This window comes from Scyliorhinus torazame, unplaced genomic scaffold (genome assembly GCF_047496885.1).
Source record: "Scyliorhinus torazame isolate Kashiwa2021f unplaced genomic scaffold, sScyTor2.1 scaffold_959, whole genome shotgun sequence".
Taxonomy (NCBI): Eukaryota; Metazoa; Chordata; class Chondrichthyes; order Carcharhiniformes; family Scyliorhinidae; genus Scyliorhinus; species Scyliorhinus torazame.
In genome coordinates this window covers 42,383-65,088 of record NW_027308686.1, presented here as the reverse complement: position 1 = coordinate 65,088, position 22,706 = coordinate 42,383, and the positions used below count along the sequence as shown (strand labels likewise).

The window sequence follows — 22,706 nt, the reverse complement described above, 5'->3', positions numbered from 1 at the left end:
TCTGCTTCTAGCGAAGCTCGCCAAGGCCTCCTCCACACCCTTCTGCATCTCACCTTGCTCCTTCGCAGTCTTTGCCATCTTACCCAGCTGCTCCCGAATCGGGCCCAATGCCTCCTCAATGGTGGCTTTGGAAGACTCCTTCAACTCCTTTCTTTGCCAATCAAACTGCCTGTCAATCTGCTTCCCAAGCTTCTCTAGCTCCTGCGACAACTCCACAGCCAGCGTGTCTACCGTGATGGGCGCGGCGGCCTCTGCCATCTTCTCTCCCTCTGATTCCCTTGCCGGACTACCAACCTGAGTTTTCTTTCCAGTGAGATTTTGCAATGAAATTTTCAACATAGCTCCTTCGACTAACAGTTTGGCCAGCTCAATTTAAACACAAAGCTTCCCCTAAAAACAGACAAAAGGAATCTAAAAACAAGAACCTTAGCGGGAGCCACCTTTCATGTGTTTTGCTCTCAACATGCCGTCACTGGAAGTGTAGTTCTGATTTTAATGTGATCTCTTTACATTTGAATGATTACAAAATTGGATGACTTTGTTGGAAATTAAGTTCTCACTTTAATCTAGTGCAGTACAAGTTTTGAAACACTTGTACTTTATAATTGCTTAAACTATTTCTATTTGAGTTACTGACCTGCAGATTATTTTAATGGCACAACTCTGATTTAATTTAGCACATTTACAGGGCAGTGGCTCGACTGGAATTTTCAGCTAAGGCTGTTTTCCAATTAAATTTGACTCGGAAATTGGTTCACTTTATCAGCGAACAAACGTGTCATAATTCAAATATGTGTACCATTTGTCGCTGCTTGAGGTGCCTAGAGCTAATTTATGTTTACTACAAAGCGATTTTGACACCCTTGATAGTTAATTGCTTCCTGTCATGTGGCAGTCTTGCCTTGGGTCCTCAGACTAAGTAATCATCACATATTTTCTAAATATAGTTGAATATTAACTGTAGTGCAAAATACCACTGGCAGATCACTGCTGGGTATTTTGGCTTCAACACAAATGCCTCCCTTCCTAATTGTGCACAGTTTTGTGTGGTGGATATACGTTGAAGATCGATCCCCATGTTAGGGGCTTCATTATTTGCGTGCACCTCCAATAGAACAAAGTTCCACCCATTTTTTACCACTGAGTGTCTGTCAAATCAACCACAAGCTCTCATGGAACCATGCAAACTGATTAAGCCACATTTGTAATAATTACATATTTGCCGGAGGCCAAAATGAGCATATCTTGGGGCACCATGGCAAATCACACGTAGGGCTGCTTGTTCGTTTTATAATGGCAAATTTTAGTTGCATGATTAGCAGAAGGTTTACTCGAGTGTCAAATTCGGTCATAGTTCTCTTTGTGGAGTGTGCATATCCACTTGAGGAGTAAAAAGAACATTTAAGCTAAGTAATATTTTTGAGGATTTTTAACCTTCAGTGTTTTGAATGAGAGTTGCATTTAAGTGGTGTATTTGCATATGTTTAAAATAATTCTTCTGGCCATAATCTGTAGCCCCTGAAATAAAGTGGAATTGTATGTATGTGAACCAAGTATCAAAAGGATGTTTCATAATTCCAGGATACAACAGGTAATTCGATACCTGGTATTAATTCCTACAATTATCCTATAATTGGGATGACCTGATTCATTTGATGTCAACATGGATATCTGCTGAGTATCCAGAGTTTTAATGGCATGAGGAATTTGTTGTCCAGTCTACTGGTGAATTTCTGCGCTGAGAAGAAATTAGAGGAATAGCTCCATTCCCTGCTTTTCCATGTGTAATTCATTCAAAGCCTTAATCATGTTCATTCCGGATCCTGAGGTTGAATTTTCTCAAACTCGCACGCAGATTGCCTGCAGGAACTTGCGTTGGATGTTAGAAGATCTCAATTTCCCTTCAGACCACAGTCGCCCATTTCAAAAGTAGACTATAAAATTATGAGGGGCATGGACAGAGTGGATAGTCAGAAGCTTTTTCCCAGGGTGGAAGAGTCAATTATTAGGAGAGACATAGCTTTAAGGTGCGAGGGGCAAAGTTTGAGGAGATGTGCAAGGGATGTTTTTTTACACAGAGGGTAGTGGGTGCCTGGAACTCGCTGCTGGAGGAGGTGGTGGAAGCAGGTAGTATAGTGATGTTTAGGGCGTGTCTTGACAAATAAATGAATAGGATAGAGGGATACGGGCCCTAGAAGTCTAAAAGGTTTTAGGTTAGATGGGCAGCATGGTTGAAGCAGGCTTGGAGGGCTGAAAGGCTTGTTCCTGTGCTGTACTTTTCCTTGTTCTTTGTACAGGATCTGTTTGGAGTTATTGGGGCCCTTGTACAGGATTCAGATTTCAGATTTGACAGTTCATGAAATTGTTTCCTGGCTTGGAAACTCGCCGCGTAGAATGTTATCTATACTCTGATCCTGTTCAGGAGATTGACTTGTAGCTCTGGAACTAACATAATTCATCCATATCATCATTTCCAAGTGTCACAGAAGGTTGCTCCATTCCAATTTCACTGCTACCACTACAAATCTTAGTTCCAATTTCACATCCACGAGTATAAGGAACCGACCTCTTGGCACACAGTTTTTATAAACTGTGTAAGTTTCCCTGTATCTCACTCTTGGTTGACATCTCAAAGTTGTTTGGTACATATTTCAAGAGTGTGCGTGCGTGCGTGTGCGCGTGCGTGTGCGCGTGCACACACACACCTCTGGGTACCTATCCAAGAGTCTTTCTGTCTCCACCAGCTTACGCTGGATGCGTGACATAACTATTTATCAGTTCGACGTTCATCCTACTTTTCCTCATACATAATTGGATGCATTGAAGAAGTAATGGTTGGTGTCTAAAGCACCTACTGATATTTATATGCTGCTGATGGATTGCGTTAGATGTATGAAGCTGCTGATAAGGAGCCACTGAGCATAAAACTAGGGGAACTGATAAATGCTCATTTAACACTACATATTATTGCTGCTCTTCGGAGTTTAATGTACCACTCCAACCTATACAGAGACTCTTGAGGTTTTTTTTGTAGTCTTCATTTATAAGCTTTTGTTTAAACTTTCATGGCCTGTTTAAGCTGCACTTGTTTTTACTTTTGAGCAAAGCAGCATTTTATCGAGTAGGGGCAGAGAACAATTTGGAAGAATGGAAATAATCTCAATATATGTACTATCTCGGACATTTCATTTTCTCTTCATGTCCAACACCATAAATGCAATTTTGAACTGCGCACTTGATCACGCATAACCATTTAGTTCATTGCCGAATTTTGTAAACGGTCCAGCATAATATCCTGCGATTCAGTAAGGTTTTTTAGTCCAGATTTAAACTTAAACTTCAATGTGATTTATTTAAAATGACTTAATAGGCCAAGTATGGGATTTTATTGCTTTGCTGTGAATGTGGCATGAGTAACCAAAACCACATGAAGCAGAACTTGTATAAATATTTGTTTATCTTTTGTATGGATTTAATTTGCCCATAAGTACAATTATAGGATGTAAAATGGTTCCATTAAATGACTTTCTAAATTCTTATTCATTACAGAACAGTTTAATTGGGATGATTACTTAAAAGAAAATGGAGAAGTCCCTGCTCCTTCTCATTGTTTTAAACAGGTATGTGACCACAGAAACTGAATTTGGAACTGCATACAGTAATTCGCCTTGATTCCATTGTGTCAAGTTTCTAATGCCCATGGATTGTATGATGTAGGGAGCAAAGTCATGGTTGGTTTCAGTGACAAGAATAATATTGCTGAGTATTTGAGCATAATTGACTACACTCCATGCGTCTTTATTTACAGATCCCTGGCATAGAGCCAAGTCAGAAAACACCTTCTGGGGATACCATATAATGTATATGACAACTTTGATGCAATAGTGCCAGAAACTTCCCAAGCAGCACTGGCGCATGAAATTTATGTTCCCACACAGTAAAACACTCCTGAGTTGGAGTTAATTTGGGATAAATAGGTCATTTTCAGGTTGGCAAACTGCAACTAATTGAGTGATGAGTGCTGGGGACCTCAACTATTTACGATTTAGATAATTTGGATAAACAGACCGACTGTTATAGCCAGATTTGCTGATGGTACAAACATAGGTCTGAAAGCAAGTTGTGAAATGAATACTGTAAAGAGTCTGTAAAGGAATGTAGCTACATTACGATATTGGAAAATGTTAGTTTGTCTACTTTGGCATGAAGAATAGAAAAGCAGAACGTTAATTAAAAGGATGATGGCTGTTGAATTGGATGTGTGTGTCACAGGATTACATGCAAATGCAGCAAGTAGTTTGGAAAGCAAATGGCATGTTGGCCTTTATTTCAAGGGGGCTGCTGTCTAGATTTCATAGAATTTACAGTGCAGAAGGAGGCCATTCGGCCCATCGAGTCTGCACCGGCTCTTGGAAAGAGCACCCTACCGAAGCCCCCACCTCCACCCTATCCCCATAACCCAGTAACCCCACCCAACACTAAGGGCAATTTTGGACACTAAGGACAATTTACCATGGCCAATCCACCTAACCTGCACCTCTTTGGACTGTGGGAGGAAACCGGAGCACCCGGAGGAAACCCACGCGCACACTGGGAGGATGTGCAGACTCCGCACAGACAGTGACCCAAGCCGGGAATCGAACCTGGGACCCTGGAGCTGTGAAGCAATTGTGCTATCCACTATGCTACCGTGCTGCCCCTTTTTTTGCTGTTAGTCTAAACTGAAATCTCGCTACAACTGTATTCTTGACTTGGGTCACTGTCGGTGTGGAGTCTGCACGTTCTCCCGTATCTGCGTGGGTTTCCTCTGGGTGGTCTGGTTTCCTTCCACAAGTCTCAAAAGACGTGCTTGTTAGGTTATTTGGACATTCCAAATTCTCCCTCCGTGTACCCGAACATGTCCCGGAGTATGGCAATTCGGGGATTTTCACAGTAACTTCATTGCAGTGTTAATGTAAGCTTACTTGTGACACTAATTTGAGAGCATACCTGAAGTACTGTGTACAGTTTTGACCTCCTTTCTTCTTGCGTTTGAAGCAGGTTCACTAGGCAGATTCTAGAGATGAAGAGGTTGGCTATGAGAAAACGTTGTAAAGTTCGGGCCTCTATTTATTGGCATTTTGGAAGAATGAGATTGAAATATATAGGATTCTGAGGGGGCTGTGGAAATCTAGAACTGGGGGCACAGTTTTTTGCTGATGATGCATAACTCGGTTGAAATACAAGCTATGAAGAGAACACAGGCCAAAATAAATATAGACAAGTTAAGTGAGTGTCCAGCTTCTGGCAGAATTGAGAGCTGATCACGCCCCAGTGTTCTGTCTTCAACTGCCCTCAAATTAGCTAAAATAAAACCTAAAAGCGTATCTACCTTACAAGGCCCCAGTTGCTGAGCAACTTTGCACACCACTGCTGGTGTATTTATTTACTCTTCACACTGTAGCCCTCTCTCAGCACAATAGAAACAAAGTTGAAACTTAACTGACCCCCACACATACAAAACACCATTGTCTAGCATGAATCAAGCTATAGGTTTACCCTTCCAGGCACAAACATTAAATTAAACACATCAAACTATACCTTACTTCTAATGTTTATGAATATAAATATAACTCCCTTCAAAAAAATTACCTATGTTCTCCTAACAAAGAACGTAGTTGCATTGGAGTTGGTACAACCAAGGTTCACTAGATTAGTCCCTGGTTTGAAATATTTGTTTTACACAGAGGTTGAGCAAATCTGGTCTATTCTGTGAAATTTAAAAGAATGAGAGATGATCTTATTAAACATACAAGATTCTGAAGGAACTTATCAGGGAACAGGCTGGGGAACCTAAAACACACTGGAGCAGTCTCCGGCTAAGGGGATGATTGTTAAGGACTGAGATGAAAAGTTCCTTCACCAAAAAGGTTTGTAAATGTTTGGAATTGTCGACCCAGAAGGGGTCCATCATTGAAAATATCTAAGGCAGATTTTTGGTGTCTCAGGAATTAAGAGACATGGGGAGTGGATGGAAAAGTGAAGTTAAAGCCAAAGATTAATCATGATCCTATTGGATGGCGGAGCATCCTTGATGGGGCGTATGATCTACTCCCATTCCTATTTCTGAACTTCTTAAGTAAAGCAGCGGTTCTCAAACATTTTGTTTCTGTACTCTCCCTTTCTGTGGTCTAAACATTCCATGTACGCAGCCATAGTTTATTTTGCTTAAAGATTGGTTACACAATTATACATATTAATTACTTTAGTTTTACTTAATGTGGAACATGTTGCTGGCAATGAGCAGCAGTCATGCCAAGACATGGAGGTATAGTCAACAAAAACAAGTGAAAAGTGGGAACCAATTAACCGAGAAATTAAACGTAGCAAAGACCCAAGTCAACAAATGGCAAGGAATTGAGCAATCAAAAATCATGTTCTGAGATTAAGTCCAAAGGGAAACAGGTAATGAGAAAGCAAAGAAACTGTAAAATAAAAGCTGCACAAATTAATAAATGATGAACTGAAAGTGGAAAATGCCTCCAGAGACCAAGTCCAAATTTATCCTGATGATTCCCTTATTTTGTTTTCCTTGTCGTTATCAATCTGATCCATGGACATTTAATGGACATATACCTTTAAGCTGAGCAGAGGAAGTGAGGAACTCAAAAGTTGCAAAATAATACGTTGTGCTATTGTAGATTTAGCTTTTGACCAGCAGAACTCCCGACTTTCTGGCACCTGAGAGATCGGAGGGATTTGGTTCGATTGGTTGGCTGGTGACCAATGAATTAGCAAAAGGTAATATTCTGCCCTGCGACAAGTGGTGACTAGGTTTTACCCATGTGGAACGGTTTTCAGAGAACCCAGGAAGGGACAGTCTGGTCCTGGCTACAGAGAGATGCTGTGAGCTGCTGTCTCTCTCTCTTTCTCCGTAAATGTTGCCTACCTGCTGTTTTCTGGACCTGCAGAGAGGTTTTTGAGCCATTAATGAATCTGTGGAAACACTGAAAACCATTACAGACTGAAAGCAAAACCTTGAACTGAAGGCCTAGATTGAAGAAAGGTGTACTGGAAGACATTCACCTGAAACAGAGACTTTTATCCTGTTTATCTTTCTTATCCTGTTTGCCTGTATTGTGTGTCTGTAGACGGTGGGGGCAAGTTAAAAGAGGGGGCTAGAAATTAAATAATAGTTAACCAGTTGTATTTGCTGCCTATTTACTTGTAGTTATGATTAATAATTTTTAAAAATATATATTTTTCTCCTCATTTTCAACATTGTCATCAAATAAACAACCAAAGAAAAAAAAACCTGAAACAAATACAAGAACAGTTCCCCACACACAAACAGCATCCTGGTCAATATACAGACCAAAACATCCTCCCTACATTCCAGTAAAAGCAACAATTAACAGTCAGTCAGTAAACCGTGTAATCAAAGACAACAATACTCACCCCCCCCCCCCCCGTAATGTTCAATGGCAACCAATTCTAGAAAGTGCATAACAAACAGCCCCCAGAAATTGTAGAACCCTTCCCTCATCCCCCTCAGCTCGAACATTGCCTTCTCAAAAGTAAAAAAAAAAAGTTCAAAAGTAGGTCCCCCTGCCAAGCCAAGGCACAGGGTGGAGAAGCTAGCCTTCACCCCAACAGGACCTGCTTCCGAGCAATCAGCAAGGCGAAGGCTAAACATCCAACCCCGCACCCGCCTGCAGCCCGAGCCAGTCCACCACCCAGAAAATGGCTTCTAGGGGCCCAGATTCCAAGTTCACGTGCACTACCCCCGAAGTGACCCTGAAAACGTCCCTGCAACAAACTCCTAGAGTTCAGTTATTAATAATTAATAGTGTTTAAATTTACAAACCTGGTGACTGTAGTTATTGGTCAGAGACCAAAGATTTTGGGTATTTTCTAACCATTAAGTTGTTAATTTCAATTGTGTTGAGACTCCAGGTCAAGTGGGGCTGGAATTAAAATTAAAATGGTGACTCCACTGCCAGGCTAAGTGTACTCACTCAGGCTGATTTTCTGGTAATAACTTTGGGTTGGAACTTCGGATCTCCTCCAGGTCAACAGTAATTTGCTGAATTGGGGAAGGCAGCAACGAGCCTGTGTGCTCGCAGATTTGCTGGGCATTGTGATAACTATGAAGTGGAGGACAGTTTGTCGACTGAATTCTCTGGCCTGCAACTGTCTGCCTTGGATATGCTGTTTTGAACAGAGAAGCCAAAAGAGTACCAAATTATACTGGGTCAGACTCGAGGAAGTCATGTGTCAATCCCCAAAACCGATTGAGTCATGTTAAAATTGTGGGGCCCAGGAATGCCTTTTGCCAGTTAATCAGTCATCTTACTATGGTGATTGATTTTTCAGTTTCAGATTTGGCACTTCTGGGGTGTTTCATTTGGACAAATGTTTCTCCAGAGTTCGGTTGGAGGTTCTTGTAGACTTCTGGTTGTGAACCCTTAATTAGACCATAACCGGGCTCCCTGCAGTGGGATAGTTGTTGTCACTGTATTTCCAGAAAAAATTGAGTTTGAAATGTGTACATAATTTCTTATAGCACTGTTATGCAAAGAGGATTTATTCAAAAAGTATATTTCCATTGTGTGCCCACTTCCAGCCTAGAATTCCACCCATCAATGAGTTCAAAATTGACATGAAACTTGAGGCTCAGGACCCAAGAAACGTTACCTCAATTTGTATAGCTACTGTGGTTGGAATAACTGGAGCAAGGCTACGATTACGGTTAGATGGGAGTGACAACAAAAATGACTTTTGGAGATTGGTTGATTCATCTGATATACAACCTATTGGAACTTGTGAGAAGAACAGTGGAATGCTGCAGCCTCCACTTGGTAAGATTATCAAACTTGGAATATTGATATATTCTTTTCAGATCTGATAATGTATATTTAATAAAGCAACCAATTCAAAAAAATTTCAATAAAACATTTATAAAAAAAAAAAAAAAATAAAGCAACCAATTCATATGTGGGTACCAGCATTACATTTGAGCAACATGACAAGGTTCTATTTTAGGTGGGCCTGTGAACTTGGGTTACAGACAGATCAACGGCAATTTTGCTCACATGTAATTTTTTTTTAATTCACTCATGGGATGTGGGCATAGCTGGCTAGGCCAGCACTTTTGCCCATCTCTAATCACCCTTGAACTGAGTGGCAAGCTAGGCTTTTCAGAGGGCATTTAAGAATTAACCATATTGCTGTGGGTCTGGAGTCATTTGTAGGCCAGACCAGGTAACGGCAGCAAATGTCTTTCCCTAAAGGACATTAGTGAACCAGATAGGTTTTATGGCCATTGACGAGGGTCACCATCAGACTTTTCATTCCAGATTTCTGTGTAATTCAAATGTCACCATCTGCCATGGTGGGATTCAAACCTCGATCCCCAGAGCATAACCCTGGGTCTCTGGATTACGCGTCCAGTGACAATACCACGATGCCATAAAATCGCCCAAGCCAAGTTGAGACCAATTGTAGTTTATGGCAAGAATTACTGCTGTGCTAACTCCCAAAAGGCAACAGCTTAGAGAATTATTCAGTGTATGATATAACTTAAAGGCATCAATAATTAATTTTTTGTGGGGAAAAGAAGGTTGAGTGAAAGGCATGATACTGATCTTTAAAATATGACCTGTTAATAAGGGTCAATTAAACAAACTAACTTAGGCAATGAGCACAGGACTCGTGAAGAAGAATAGACCATTTACACGCCTTAAATTAGTATCGCAAATTTGGTCTCACTACTTCCCATCATCCTGGCCGATCTTGGATAGCAACCTATACTAAGCATATGGTGCTAATCATTTGCTTCAGCGCTTACTTGAGGTTCCAGGGCCTTGATATTTTTGCGAGGACCTTCTTGGTTTCTGTGTCCACTGGTATGGACATATTGAATTGATACCAATAGACCCAGTATAACCAGTTGGGCTAGTATATGGATTTGGCTTCCATGGAGGTTTTTGCAAAGGGCAATTACAAGTTTTGGAGATATTAACAGTATTGCTTAATTTCGGTTACAGGTAAAGCAGTAAAAGATTTAATTATGGGATTAATAGGTTATGCCACTGGGGATTGGGGATAAATAAACCATAGAAAGACAGGAAAAAGTACTTCTTTCTCCTTCTGAGTCCACAGCAGTCAAAATCTGAAAATGAAACTGAAAACAAACCTCACAGCCACAGCTCCCCTCCACCCACACAATGACATCACTGAAGCAATGTGATAAGCCAAAAACCTTTCTTAAAGGGACACTCCCATGACAGGGGTTTCAAAATAGTATCTCCAGCCTTCGAAAGTCACCCACAGTTTTGCCGGGTACAGCACCCCAAACCTGATCTGCCATAAATAGAGAGCTGCCTTGGCCCTGTTGAACCCAGCATGCCTTTTTGCCAGCTCTGTTCCAGTGTCCTGGTATATTTAGACGTTGTTCCCCTCCCATTCACAGTTCCGTTTCTGCGTGGCCCACCGTAGGATCTTTTCCTTCTCCACAAACTTGTGGAGCCTTACAATCATCGCCTGCGGCGACTCTCCCGCTCTTGGCTTCTGCCTTAGAAATCTGTGCGCTCTATGACCTCTGGGACCTTGTCCAATACTCCCTCCGCCATCAGCCCTGCCAGCATCCTCGAGACATATCTCGTGGCTTCCACCCCTTCAGGCTGGCCGACGATATGCAGGCTCTGTCTTCTTAGACCTGTTCTCCTGCTCTTCTCCCGTTGCTCTTAATGACTTGCAAAGGAGCCCCAATGCCACCACCCAAGCACAGTGATCAGACATCACCCTCCATCACTCGGATCTGCGACCCATGTACCTTCAAATACTTCTCGGCCTCCTCCATCGAGCCTTTCGAGGGCAACCGCTCCTTCGATTAGTCTTCCTGTATTTCCTTTCTTTGTTGGCGAAACTCCTCTCTAATAAACGGCATCAACTGCTCCACCTGGGGCTTTCCAACCTGCGACAACGCTTCCCCCTGCTCTTTCCAATTGTTTTTGCACCACAGGTCTCTTCCAATTCCTTGGCCAGGTCTATCACCTTCTGCCAGGTCTGATGACCTGCAGACATGCCACACTCAGGGGAGACTTCTCCACACCTTCATCTACACTTTCCCATCAAAATTCTCCCATTTTCGGTTAAAGAACTCTCCGATGTATGCCCTTGAGCAGGAACTGCCCTGTGTGCGACCACTGTCTTACTTCACGGCCGCCACCGGAAGTCCCTGGCTGTAGTTTTTGGCATCAAACGTTTTCATCAATACATCCACGGTCGCCATTTTGTCGTCATAACTCACCATAAGCTGCTACTCTGCCTCTTTTGTGAGGACAAAGCAGTCCCGCCGATAGCGTCCGCATGGATCCAGCGCTGGGCTTTGCTGTTGCCGCAGAAAGTACTCTTTTGAACACCATCCAGGGACACACATTGCGAATACGAAGGTGTTGAGTCCTCTTCCCCTGCCGGTTGTGCCCGCTGACCCGCCCATGGTGGACAAAGTCATTGTGGTGCTAAACTTTATGGACTCTTTGCCTGTGACTGTTTCCTTTGTCTGTCTGCGAGTGGATACAGACTAACCCTGTGCTGGCTAAGGTGTGTCAGCTGGTGTTGTGTAGTGGCAACAGCTTCCAGGAGAGTTGAAGGCGTTGTCTTCCAAATTTTCAGAATTGACCGTGGAAGGACAGTATCTTCCTATGGGGCAAGAAGGTTATCATCCCTGTGAAACAGCAGGCTTGGGTTTGAAGAATCTTCAAAATTGGCCAGTGGGAAATTTGGCCAGTTGGATAGCGAACTGGCTAACCGATAGAAGTCAGACAGTGGTAGTGGATGGCAAATATTCAGCCTGGAGCCCAGTTACCAGTGGCGTACCGCAGGGATCAGTTCTGGGTCCTCTGCTGTTTGTGATTTTCATTAATGACTTGGATGAGGGAGTTGAAGGATGGGTCAGTAAATTTGCAGACGATACGAAGATTGGTGGAGTTGTGGATAGTGAGGAGGGCTGTTGTCGGCTGCAACGAGACATAGATAGGATGCAGAGCTGGGCTGAGAAGTGGCAAATGGAGTTTAACCCTGAAAAGTGTGAGGTTGTCAATTTTGGAAGGACAAATATGAATGCGAAATACAGGGTTGACGGTAGGGTTCTTGGCAATGTGGAGGAGCAGAGAGATCTTGGGGTCTATGTTCATAGATCTTTGAAAGTTGCCACTCAAGTGGATGGAACTGTGAAGAAGACCTATGGGGTGCTAGCGTTCATTAGCAGAGGGATTGAATTTAAGAACCGTGAGGTGATGATGCAGCTGTACAGTACCTTGGTAAGGCCACATTTGGAGTACTGTGTGCTATTCTGGTCGCCTCATTTTAGGAAGGATGTGGAAGCTTTGGAAAAGGTGCAAAGGAGATTTACCAGGATGTTGCCTGGAATGGAGAGTAGGTCTTACGAGGAAAGTTTGAGGGTGCTAGGCCTTTTCTCATTGGAACGGAGAAGGATGAGGGGAGACTTGATAGAGGATTGTAAGATGATCAGGGGAATAGATGGAGTAGACAGTCTGAGACTTTTTCCCCGGGTGGAACACACCATTACAAGGGGACATAAATTCAAGGTGAGCGGTGGAAGATATAGGTAGGTTCTTTACCCAGAGAGTAGTACTGGAGTAGTACATGGAATGCACTGCCTGTGGAAGTAGTTGAGTTGGAAACATTAGGGACATTCAAGCGGCTGTTGGATAGGTACATGAATCTAGGACAAAAGTTCGACACAACATCGTGGGCCGAAGGGCCCGTTAGTGCTGTATTTTTTATGTTCATGTGGGGCATCCTGGATTGTCTAGGATGAAGATGTTGGCCAGAAGCTACGTTTGGTGGCCAGGGTTGGACATGGCAATTGAGGGGTTGGCCCAGGACCATCCCGTTTGTCAGGAACATAAGCTTCCCGCGGCGAAGCCTTTACATCCTGGGGAGTGGCCGGGTCACCCTTGGACTCGCGTCCATGTGGATTTTGCTGGTCCTTTTTTGGGTCGATCTTTCTGATCATGGTGGATGCCCACGCAAAGTGGCTGGAGGTCCACAAGATGACATCCATCATGCCCCGAGTGACCACGGAGCGTCTAGGTACTACATTTTTGTTCCATAGCATACCCAAGGTGTTCATCACTGATAATCGAGCCTCATTTACGACCAAAGAGTTTGCCGTTTTTGCACAGTGCAATGGGATTCACCATGTTTGTATCGCCCCTTATTACCCAGCATCGAATTGGTTAGCTGAGAGAGACGTATGCCGGTTACAAGGGGGCTGAAGAAGCAGACTGTTGGTTAGATGGATACCCGACTGGCAACATTCCTGTTTTCGTACAGGGCCACTCGTGGTGATTGGTGTGGTCCTGGCCACGCTGTTAATGCAGTGACTGCTTTGGATGTGACTGTGTTTGCTGATGCTGGACATTGGCACTAAGTTGCGCCGTAACCAAGAATCGCAAGGGCGTTGCCCATCTCGATGTCGACCTCTTTGCTTCGCACCTGATGGCGCGCTCTGGGATCATCGCTCGTCTATCGGGTCGGATGTCTTACAGGTGTGTGTTCGTGGGCGACACCTGGGTCATGTCTTTTGTTTTTTCCTTTCATGTAAATTAAAGCAAGACGGGATCTGGAATTTCTACAGTGGAAATCATTATAGCTGTCGCTTCTTGAAGTTTCCATTTTAGTTTGACAGCTCTGTTTGAAGAACTGTCAAAGCACAAGCAATTGCTACATTGATCAATAAGTATCTGCAAAGAAAAAAGTAGATCGATATTTCTGATAACTTTAAGAACCAAAGCCCCCAAACCAATAACTTGTCTATGCTCTTTTCCGACCTGCAATAGTTGTTTATTAGTAACAATTTCTGTTTTTGTTCAAGTTAACTTGTTTCTAAAAGGAATTATTATTCAGTTTTTCACCTGTGTTAAGTGTGATCAGGCAAACAGAAATGGTCTGAATCCATCTGTGACAAAAGTTTTTTTTTTTTTTTAGTGAAAGGTGCTTGAGCTGTTTTTCAGTTTACCTCACATGAAAGTACTGTGCCATCTCTCTTTATAGCTACTCAGCTAGTCCCATTTTCCTATCCTTTCCCTGTAACCCTGTAAGCTTTTCATATTCAGATAATTATCCAATTCCTCTTTGAAAGTCACAATTAAATCTGCCTCCACCACATTCTGTCAGTACATTCCATATCCTGACCACTTACTGCGTTGACAGGCTTTTTTTCCTCATAGTGTCTCTTATTCTGTCGCAAGGCACTTTAAATTGGTGCCCTTTGGTACTCGACCTGTCTGCCAATACAACAGTTTCTCCCGATCTACTTTATTCAGACCTCATGATTTTGAAACCTCTCTCTCATCTCACTTCAACCTTCTCTAAAGAGAACACCTCCATGTTTCATCAATAATTAATTAGGGTTAATTAATGGCTTCAGAGCAAAAGATTCTCGAGGTAAGAACAATCATAATGTGATAGAACGTCACATTCGGTTTGAGGGTGAGAAATTTGGATCTGAAGCTGGGTCTTAAACTTAAAGGAAATTACAAGGGCGTGAAGAGAGTATTGGTTGAACTGGAGTGGTTAAAATCTAAGAAGGTGGGGAAGCTGTGACAGACATTTCAGAAAATATTTAAGGAATCTCAACAAATTTATAATTGAGAAAAAAAGGTTCTGAGAAGGAAGTGGCTAACTAAGAAAGTTAGAATAGCATCAAGTTGAGCGTAATATTGCTGCAAATTGTATTGGTAGCCTAGAAGATTGAGAAGATTTTGGAAGCCAGTAAAAGATGACTAAAATGAAGGGAGAACTTGGAATGTGCCAGGAAACTAACAAATAATATTAACACTGACAGCAACGCTTCTACAAGTATATAAAAAGGCAGAGAGTAGCTAAAGTAAGTGTTGGTTCCTTAGAGGATGAAACTGGGGAATCCATAATGGGAAACTAGGAAATGGCAGACTTTGAACAAGCATTTTTTACCTGTCTTTGTAGTGGAAGACACAAAAAGCATCCTAAGAGTAATTGAAAAGCAAGGGGCAAAATGGAGGGTGGGACATAATACAATCACGAGAGAAAAGGTGCTCGGAAAAGTAATGGGATTAAAGACTAATAAGTCCCCTGGACCTGATGGTCTGCATCCTAGGTCTTAAAGGAAGTCACTGCAGAGACGGTAATCTTCCAAAATTCACTAGATTCTGGAAAGGTCCCAGCAGATTGGAAAACCACAAATGTAACACTATTCAAGAAGGGAGGGAGGCAATGGAGAAAGAAGCTGGAGTTAATTATTAAGGAGGTAGATAGTAGGGGGCCGGTTTAGCTCACTTGGCTAGACAGCTGATTGGGGCGCAGAATAAGGCTAGCAGCACAGGTTCAATTCCCGTACCGGCCGAGGTTATTCAACCATGCCCCTCAACGGAGGTGTGGTGATCCTCGGGTTAAATCGCCACCAGTGAGCCCCCCCCCCCTCAAAGAAGAAAGCAATCTCTGGTCATTGGGAATTGTGGCAACTTTACTTTAGCTTAGGAATCAGCAGGACATTTCGGAAACCTTCTACAATCAAGCTGTGTGAGCATGATACTGTGAAAGGAAAATTGTGTTTGACAAATTTATTAGCATTCTTTGAAGATATAACAAGTAGCGTTGCTAAAGGGAGACCAGTAGCTGTAGTGTATTTGGATTTCCAAAAGCATTCAACAAGGTGCTGCATACAAAGCTAATTCACAAGGTAAGCTCATGATTTTCGGGATGAGACATTAGCATATATGGAAGATTGATTAACTAACAGGATGTGGAGAGTTGGGATGAATGGATCATTTGGAATGAATGGAAAATAACTAGTGGAGTGCCACAGGAATCAGTGTTGGGACATCAACTATTTATAGTCTAGATGAATGATTTGAATGCAGAGACCAACTGTATTGTAGCCAAGTTTGCTGCTGATACAAAGATAAGAAGGCAAGTTGTAAAGAGTCTGCGAAGGGATGTAGATGGGTTAAGTGAGAAAACAAAGATTTGGCTGATGGAATATGAGGTGGTCCACTTTGAAGGAGCAAAGTGAAGCAGAATATTATTTAATTGGAGAATGATGCCTTCGAGAGGAATCTGGTGCCCTTGCACATTAATCACAAAGGTTAGCTTGCAGGTGCAGCAAGTAACAAAGTTAAATTGAATGTTGGCCTTTATGTCAAGGGAAATCTTGCTATAACTACAAGGCATTGGTATGGCCACACCTGGAATAATGTACAGTTCTGGTCTCTATTTAAGGAAGGATTATCCTTGTTTTGGAAGCAGTTCAGAGAAGGTTCATCAGGCTGATTGCTGGAATGAGGTTGAACCTATACATATTAGAATTTAGAAGACAGGTGATTTTATTGAAACTTGTATGATCTGAGGGGATTTGACATGGGTACAGAGAGGATGTTTCTCCACGTGGGGAAAGCAAGAACTGGGGGCACAGTTTAAAATTAGCAGATCTCCCATTTAAGATGGAGATGAGGAATTTCTTCTGAGGATCACCGGTTTTTGGAATTCTCTTCTGCAGAGAGCAGTGGGAACTAGTAATTCAAGGCTGAGTTAGACAGATTTTTGATCGACAATGGAGTTAAGTGTTATGGGTTCAGATAGGAAAGTAGAGTCGGCAGTAACCAGATCAGTCTTGACCTTATTGAATGGCATCGAGGCTCAATGGGCTGAGTGGCCCATTTCTATTTCTTATAATTAATCTACTTGCATAAATAAAATTTTTCATTCCCAGAACCATTGTCATAGATTTTTTTACATGCTGCCTATTGCCTTCAAATCCTTCCTAAAGTGTACTGCACAGGTTTGGTGACAATAGTCCCGTTGGTCAAACCAGTGTTTTATACTCTGCCCCTAATTATATGATGTGGAGATGCCGGCGTTGGACTTGGGTGAGCACAGTAAGAAGTCTTACAACACCAGGTTAAAGTCCAACAGGTTTGTTTCGATGTCACTAGCTTTCGGAGCGCTGCTCCTTCCTCAGGTGAATGAAGAGATATGTTCCAGAAACACATATATGGACAGATTCAAAGATGCCAGACAATGCCTGGAATGCAAGCATTAGCAGGTGATTAAATCTTTACAGATCCAGAGATGGGGTAACCTCAGGGTAAAGAGGTGTGAATTGTGTCAAGCCAGGACAGTTGGTAGGATTTCGCAGGCCAGATGGTGGGGGATGAATGTAGTGCGCACCTAATTATATAACTCAGGATCCCATATGCCTTTTTAACTGTTTTCTTAGCTTTGCCTGCCACCTTCATCAATTTGTGCACTTATACATCCAAGTTCCCCTGCTCCTCAACCTCCACTTTAGAATTGTATTCTTTATTTGTGTTGCCTTTCCCCATTCTTCTTGCCAAAATGTATTGCTTCACACTTCTGTACATTAAATTTTATCTATCACGTGTCCACCATTCTACAGCTTGACACTGTCCTGAAGTCTATCTCGATCCCACTCGCATCACAAAATGTCCAGGTTTTGTGCCAAAATTGGAACTTGTGCCCTACACACCCAAGTCTAAAGTCTAAGTCATTAGTATAGATCAAGGAAAATAATGATCCTAATATTGACCCTTGAGAACCCCCACAAGATGCCTTCCTCCAGTTCAAAAATGAACCATTCACAACTGCTCACCCTGTTTCCTCTCACCCAGCCAACGTTGTATCCATGCTGCCACTGTCCTTTTTATCCTATGGGCTTTAATGTTGCTGACGAGCCTGTTATGTACACTTCATCAAATGTCTTTTGGAAGTCCATGTAGACCACATCAACCACATTAATTTCATCGTTCATTTGTTACTTCATGAAAAACCCAGTCAAATTAGATAGAACACTACTTGCCCGGAACAAATCTGTGCTGGCTTTCCTTAATTCATCCACATTTGTCCAAGTGACTGTCCCTATCATACCACATTATCATTTCTAAAAGCATTTCCACTAACTAGGATAAACTGGCCTGTAGTTGCTGATTTATCTTTACAGCCTTTTTTTAACAAGGGTGTAACGTTTGCAATTTTCCATCCCTGTTCTAAGAAAAGAAAGCCTCTATGCCAATTGTTGTATTATTATTTTGTATTCTCAAATAATTTATTGTTGTCGTCTTACTCATAAAAATTGTAGTTCAGCCTGAAGTATATGATCTTGGCAGCTTTGGATTTTTCTGCCTGTTGAAGAGACAAGAACATAGCCGTGGGAATCTCTGTGCTATGTGAAGTACTGCACAGTTGTAGGAGTATTTCTTGTGTATTTCCTTTGTTCCCATTTGTTTAATTCTGTTATGTTGGTCCATGAACCCATAATTGGGGTGTGCCTTTAAATAGAAGACTGTTAAGTTGAAACATCGGCAAGGGGTGGATCTTAGGAACTGGTTGTGATGGAAGTTGACTGTCTCTCTCTCTCTATCCTGCTTCTGAAGTGAAAGAACTGCTCTGAAAGCAGAGTGGCAAGATAATATAAATATGTATATATATTTCTGTCTGTATAATAATACTGTACATAATAAAATGTTACTTGTGTTTTAAGGTTATAAACCTGGTGACTGTAGTTTACTGGACTCAACCAAGGATATTTTAATAAAATCTAATTTCACCTAAATTGTGACTCCAGGTCAAGTGGGGCTGGAGTTGACAGTGCACGAACCATGGTGTCATGACACAGTGGTAAAAGCATAGATGGTTACCCTGGAGTAATATGCATCCCATTCAATGCATCGTAAGCATAGGTGACATATGGCAGGTGCCTTTTGCAATGGTTGAGTGTGATGAGAAATTGTTTGTATTGCAACATGGCACTGATAAAGCAAAATGAAGAATCTGATATAATAAAATGATTTTATGATCATTGGCAGCATATGATATATGGGCAGCATGGTAGCCTTGTGGATAGCACAATTGCTTCACAGCTCCAGGGTCCCAGGTTCGATTCCGGCTTGGGTCACTGTCTGTGCGGAGTCTGCACGTCCTCCCCGTGTGTGCGTGGGTTTCCTCCGGGTGCTCCGGTTTCCTCTCACAGTCCAAAGATGTGCAGGTTAGGTGGATTGGCCGAGATAAATTGCCCTTAGTGTCCAAAATTGCCCATAGTGTTGAGTGGGGTTGCTGGGGTTGTGGGGATAGGGTGGAGGTGTTGACCTTGGGTAGGGTGCTCTTTCCAAGAGCCGGCGCAGACTCGATGGGCCGAATGGCCTCCTTCTGCACTGTAAATTCTATGATTCTATGATAGATCGTAGAATTTACAAAGAATTTGACGACCTCTGCAAAGGTTATGATAACTGAGATTAGGCTTTAGTCAGGACATCAATTTCTACCGTAGTCAGTTGGAGGTGCCATAGAGTATATAATCTATCTGCTTGAATATGCAACATCGTTTCTGTCAATTGCTTGCATTTGAACATTCAAGGCACAAGGGCAAAAATGAACCCAGATCATTCATTCATAGCTTGTTAGCATTGCTCTGAATGTCAGAGAACAGAAATCTTGCATAATTGATTGCAGTGCAATGTACAAAGTCAATTTTTTAAAAGAAGGCCTTTTTAAAACTATTTTCCACCAATACAGAAGCGTCCCCAATTACAACTGTTTTGACGGGGCCAGATGGACCCCGTCAAACCCTGGGGAACATGCATAAAACATGTAAATGGATTTGATCCTAACCCTTCAAAATTAACCACAGTCAGAAGTAAATCCTTGTAACTGGTGGAACTCCAGCCCTACCAAAAATAGATTGGCATGCTAGATTAATATTAAATCCCATCACTATATTGAGCATTTAAAGCGTTATTTGGAGTGCACACCCACTTCAGTTTTTGGTACTGTTGAAGAATAACTGATGTTTGTTTTGCATGAATGAACAGGATTCAGAATGAATGCTTCATCCTGGCCAATGTTTCTGTTGAGAACTCTAAATGGAGCAGAAATGGCTCCAGCATCCATATTTAAGAAGGTAAGAAGTTTAAAAGAACGTAACAAAAAGTGCTGGAATTTTCTGATGCCTGCTGCTTGATTATTTATTGGAATTTTAAAAATAAAATTAGAGTTTGTTAATTTACTGTCCAAGACTATCCCCTTTAATAATTATGAAGCATGTTTTAATGTTAGATGGTGGCATCTTAAATGTTCTCATCCACGTAAATAAAATGAGGATGCTTCCTTCCATTCAGGTATAACCAAAACTACATGTAAAAGTACATTTCCTTGAAATACCAATGATATTACCTGTAAAAATTGATGATAAACCACATCATGTTAAAAATATTAAATAAGGAAACCCTTAAGGATAAAGCGGACTGCTTCAGTTGCAAGACATTCCTAAATAGAGGTTGACATTTTATGCAGTACTGAAGTGATGCTGCATTGATGGAGATGCAATCTTGAAAGGCATTGAGTTGGATATAAAAGAGTCTTTGTCAATATTTGAAGAAGAAAGCGTTCCCCTGTGCCCTGGCCACAGCGCTCTTCCCCCTGCCATGTTCTTTCTGCCCCGTCCTTTCTTCTAACATCAGCATAAAACAGATTGGTTGTTTGCCATTTTGTAGCACCTTATTCCATTAACAGCCTACATAACAATAATGGCACTTCAAAAGTATTGCATCGGTTATAAGGAACTTTGGGACATGATGAAGGCCTGTGTGAATGCACTATGTGCATACTTGATCTGTGCAAAAAATGAACATAGCTATGATGAGACATATGCAAGAACTTTGAACGAAGGATAAATTTTGCTTGTATTTTTACATGTGATGAATAAATTGGGACTAAACACTTCAAACAACAAACAGAAAATCTTAATTTATTGTGCAATAGTATATTAATCTAGACCGACAAAACCTCTCGCAAATTTAAATATCAGACTTGAATCTTAAAATCTGCAATTTGGCTCAGGTGGCACTTGGGATGGGGAAGTAGTCGCTTATTTAATATTACACCACTGGAAGAGTGGTGTTCATTTTTATCAGCTGCTTTTTTTCAGCTGTTACTCTGCCGAATGATTCGTACTTTGTTTAATTGGCAACTTTCCTTCTCTTCTAAATTCATTCCTGGTTCCGCTTCTAGTTTTAAGTGGTGGTGCAGAATTTAAATCAAAGTCTTCCATCTTGATTTTAAAATTTAAATGGATCCTGACACTACACTTTAGTTTGCAGAACCAGGTTTCTCCCTTTCTCTTCTATCTTGCACTTCGGGTATGAACTTGCTTGAATGCTTTTCCAGATATTTTGTAAGGCTCCATTACAACATGTAGCTGTGAACACAAGTCAAACATACGATTGTAACGTAGTCTTCATTTTATTTTTTGACTCAAGCTTTCTGGAAACAAGGCTTCGCTCTGGTAGGGAAGCCTCAGAGAATTACACTTTGTTTTTCATCAGATACTGAGATTCTTTTAAACATTGACATGTTTTTTAACTGTCGCATGTCATATTTACAATAATTGACAATCCTTTTAAGATCATCAAGTGGTGATCTATCCTTGCGCTTTGGGTTTCTTTCAAAAATAGTGCAAACATTATACAGTGGAAAATATCAAGATATGCAACCACAAATGCTGAATTGTAGCCGCAGTACATAAACGGTGTTAGTTTATTTTGTCAAACACTGGATTCAATTTTTAACAATAAAATTTGTTTGTGTTGCATGTTAAATTCATGCTTATACTTGAAAAAGAAAAAGCTCATGTATTTCTCTCCTATTTGAGGAACCCCCGAGCCCACAGCAAAACCATTTCAAAGTTGGGATGAAACTGGAAGCAGTTGATCGAAAAAATCCTCATCTGATTTGTCCAGCAACCATTAGTGAAGTAAAAGCAGATGACATTTTCATCACGTTTGACGGATGGAGAGGCGCATTCGACTACTGGTGCAGATGTGATTCTCGTGATATCTTTCCAGTGGGATGGTGTAGTATGACAGGAGATAGCCTTCAACCGCCTGGAAATAGAGGTAAGTTTTTAAAATGGAATATCATTTTGTAGCAAGTTTGACAGAAACACTGTTCTAAATTTAAGATTAACATGCGGGGAAAAATGCACCATTATGGAATATACAGAATATTGTGTCAGTGTTGCTATATTTATCAAATTCATTATTTTCAGCCTCTAGTAACTGTTCCAGAATATAGGTTTTAACAGCACACAAACATCGGTAATGTAAAAGTTAACTTGCACAGGTCAATAGTCAAGGTCTTCAAAATGAACATTGCATAATAACTTACATTGAAGTTGTGGACTTGTGCTGGTAGCACTTGTATGTATTTTACTGCATCAATCATTTTCATTTTTATGCACTGTTCTGATAAAGTTTATTAACATCCTACCTTTTTTATTTCTGCTCAAATTGTTGCCTAACTGCTTCACTGGTTGGTAATACAGACCAGTGTGTTACGATCAGGTGAGGAGGGGTCAAATGGCTCCCCACTTTTCCTTTTCCTCATTTGGCCGCAACAATCAGATATAGTTGTCAATTCCATGAGTATTTAATCTCCTCCAAATTGTGACTTTTCAGACAGGTTGTCCCCATTTCAATAGATTTGGAATGTAGAAGGCAAAGTGATGCAAATGTGCAGCCAGCTTTGTGATCCCAAGTCACTTGGATCATTTTGTAAAAGCCAGTGCGGGGTTTTCCGGCCAGTGAACTCAAAAAACATTTTTGATATAAAGTATGGTTTTGAAAGAGAACTGGTGGTTATATGTT

General features: G+C 41.5%; 1 protein-coding gene across 1 annotated transcript; it reads left to right on the top strand.

Annotated features, from left to right (window-relative positions):
• The first annotated feature begins 463 nt into the window (after positions 1-463).
• Positions 464-21,988, top strand: LOC140406865 (polycomb protein SCMH1-like). Its single transcript, XM_072494743.1, has 6 exons — positions 464-480; positions 2,298-2,389; positions 3,550-3,620; positions 8,606-8,840; positions 19,875-19,963; positions 21,713-21,988. The coding sequence occupies exons 1-6, from the start codon at positions 464-466 to the stop codon at positions 21,986-21,988; spliced, it is 780 nt and encodes a 259-aa protein (XP_072350844.1).
• Positions 21,989-22,706: the final 718 nt, after the last annotated feature.

Bases quoted from the DNA above. Each gene is read 5' to 3' on its own strand.
- LOC140406865 (XM_072494743.1), top strand. The intron at 2,390-3,549 runs GTAGAATGTTAT...TATTCATTACAG, and splicing joins CTGGCTTGGAAACTCGCCGC to AACAGTTTAATTGGGATGAT. The intron at 8,841-19,874 runs GTAAGATTATCA...ATGAATGAACAG, and splicing joins AATGCTGCAGCCTCCACTTG to GATTCAGAATGAATGCTTCA.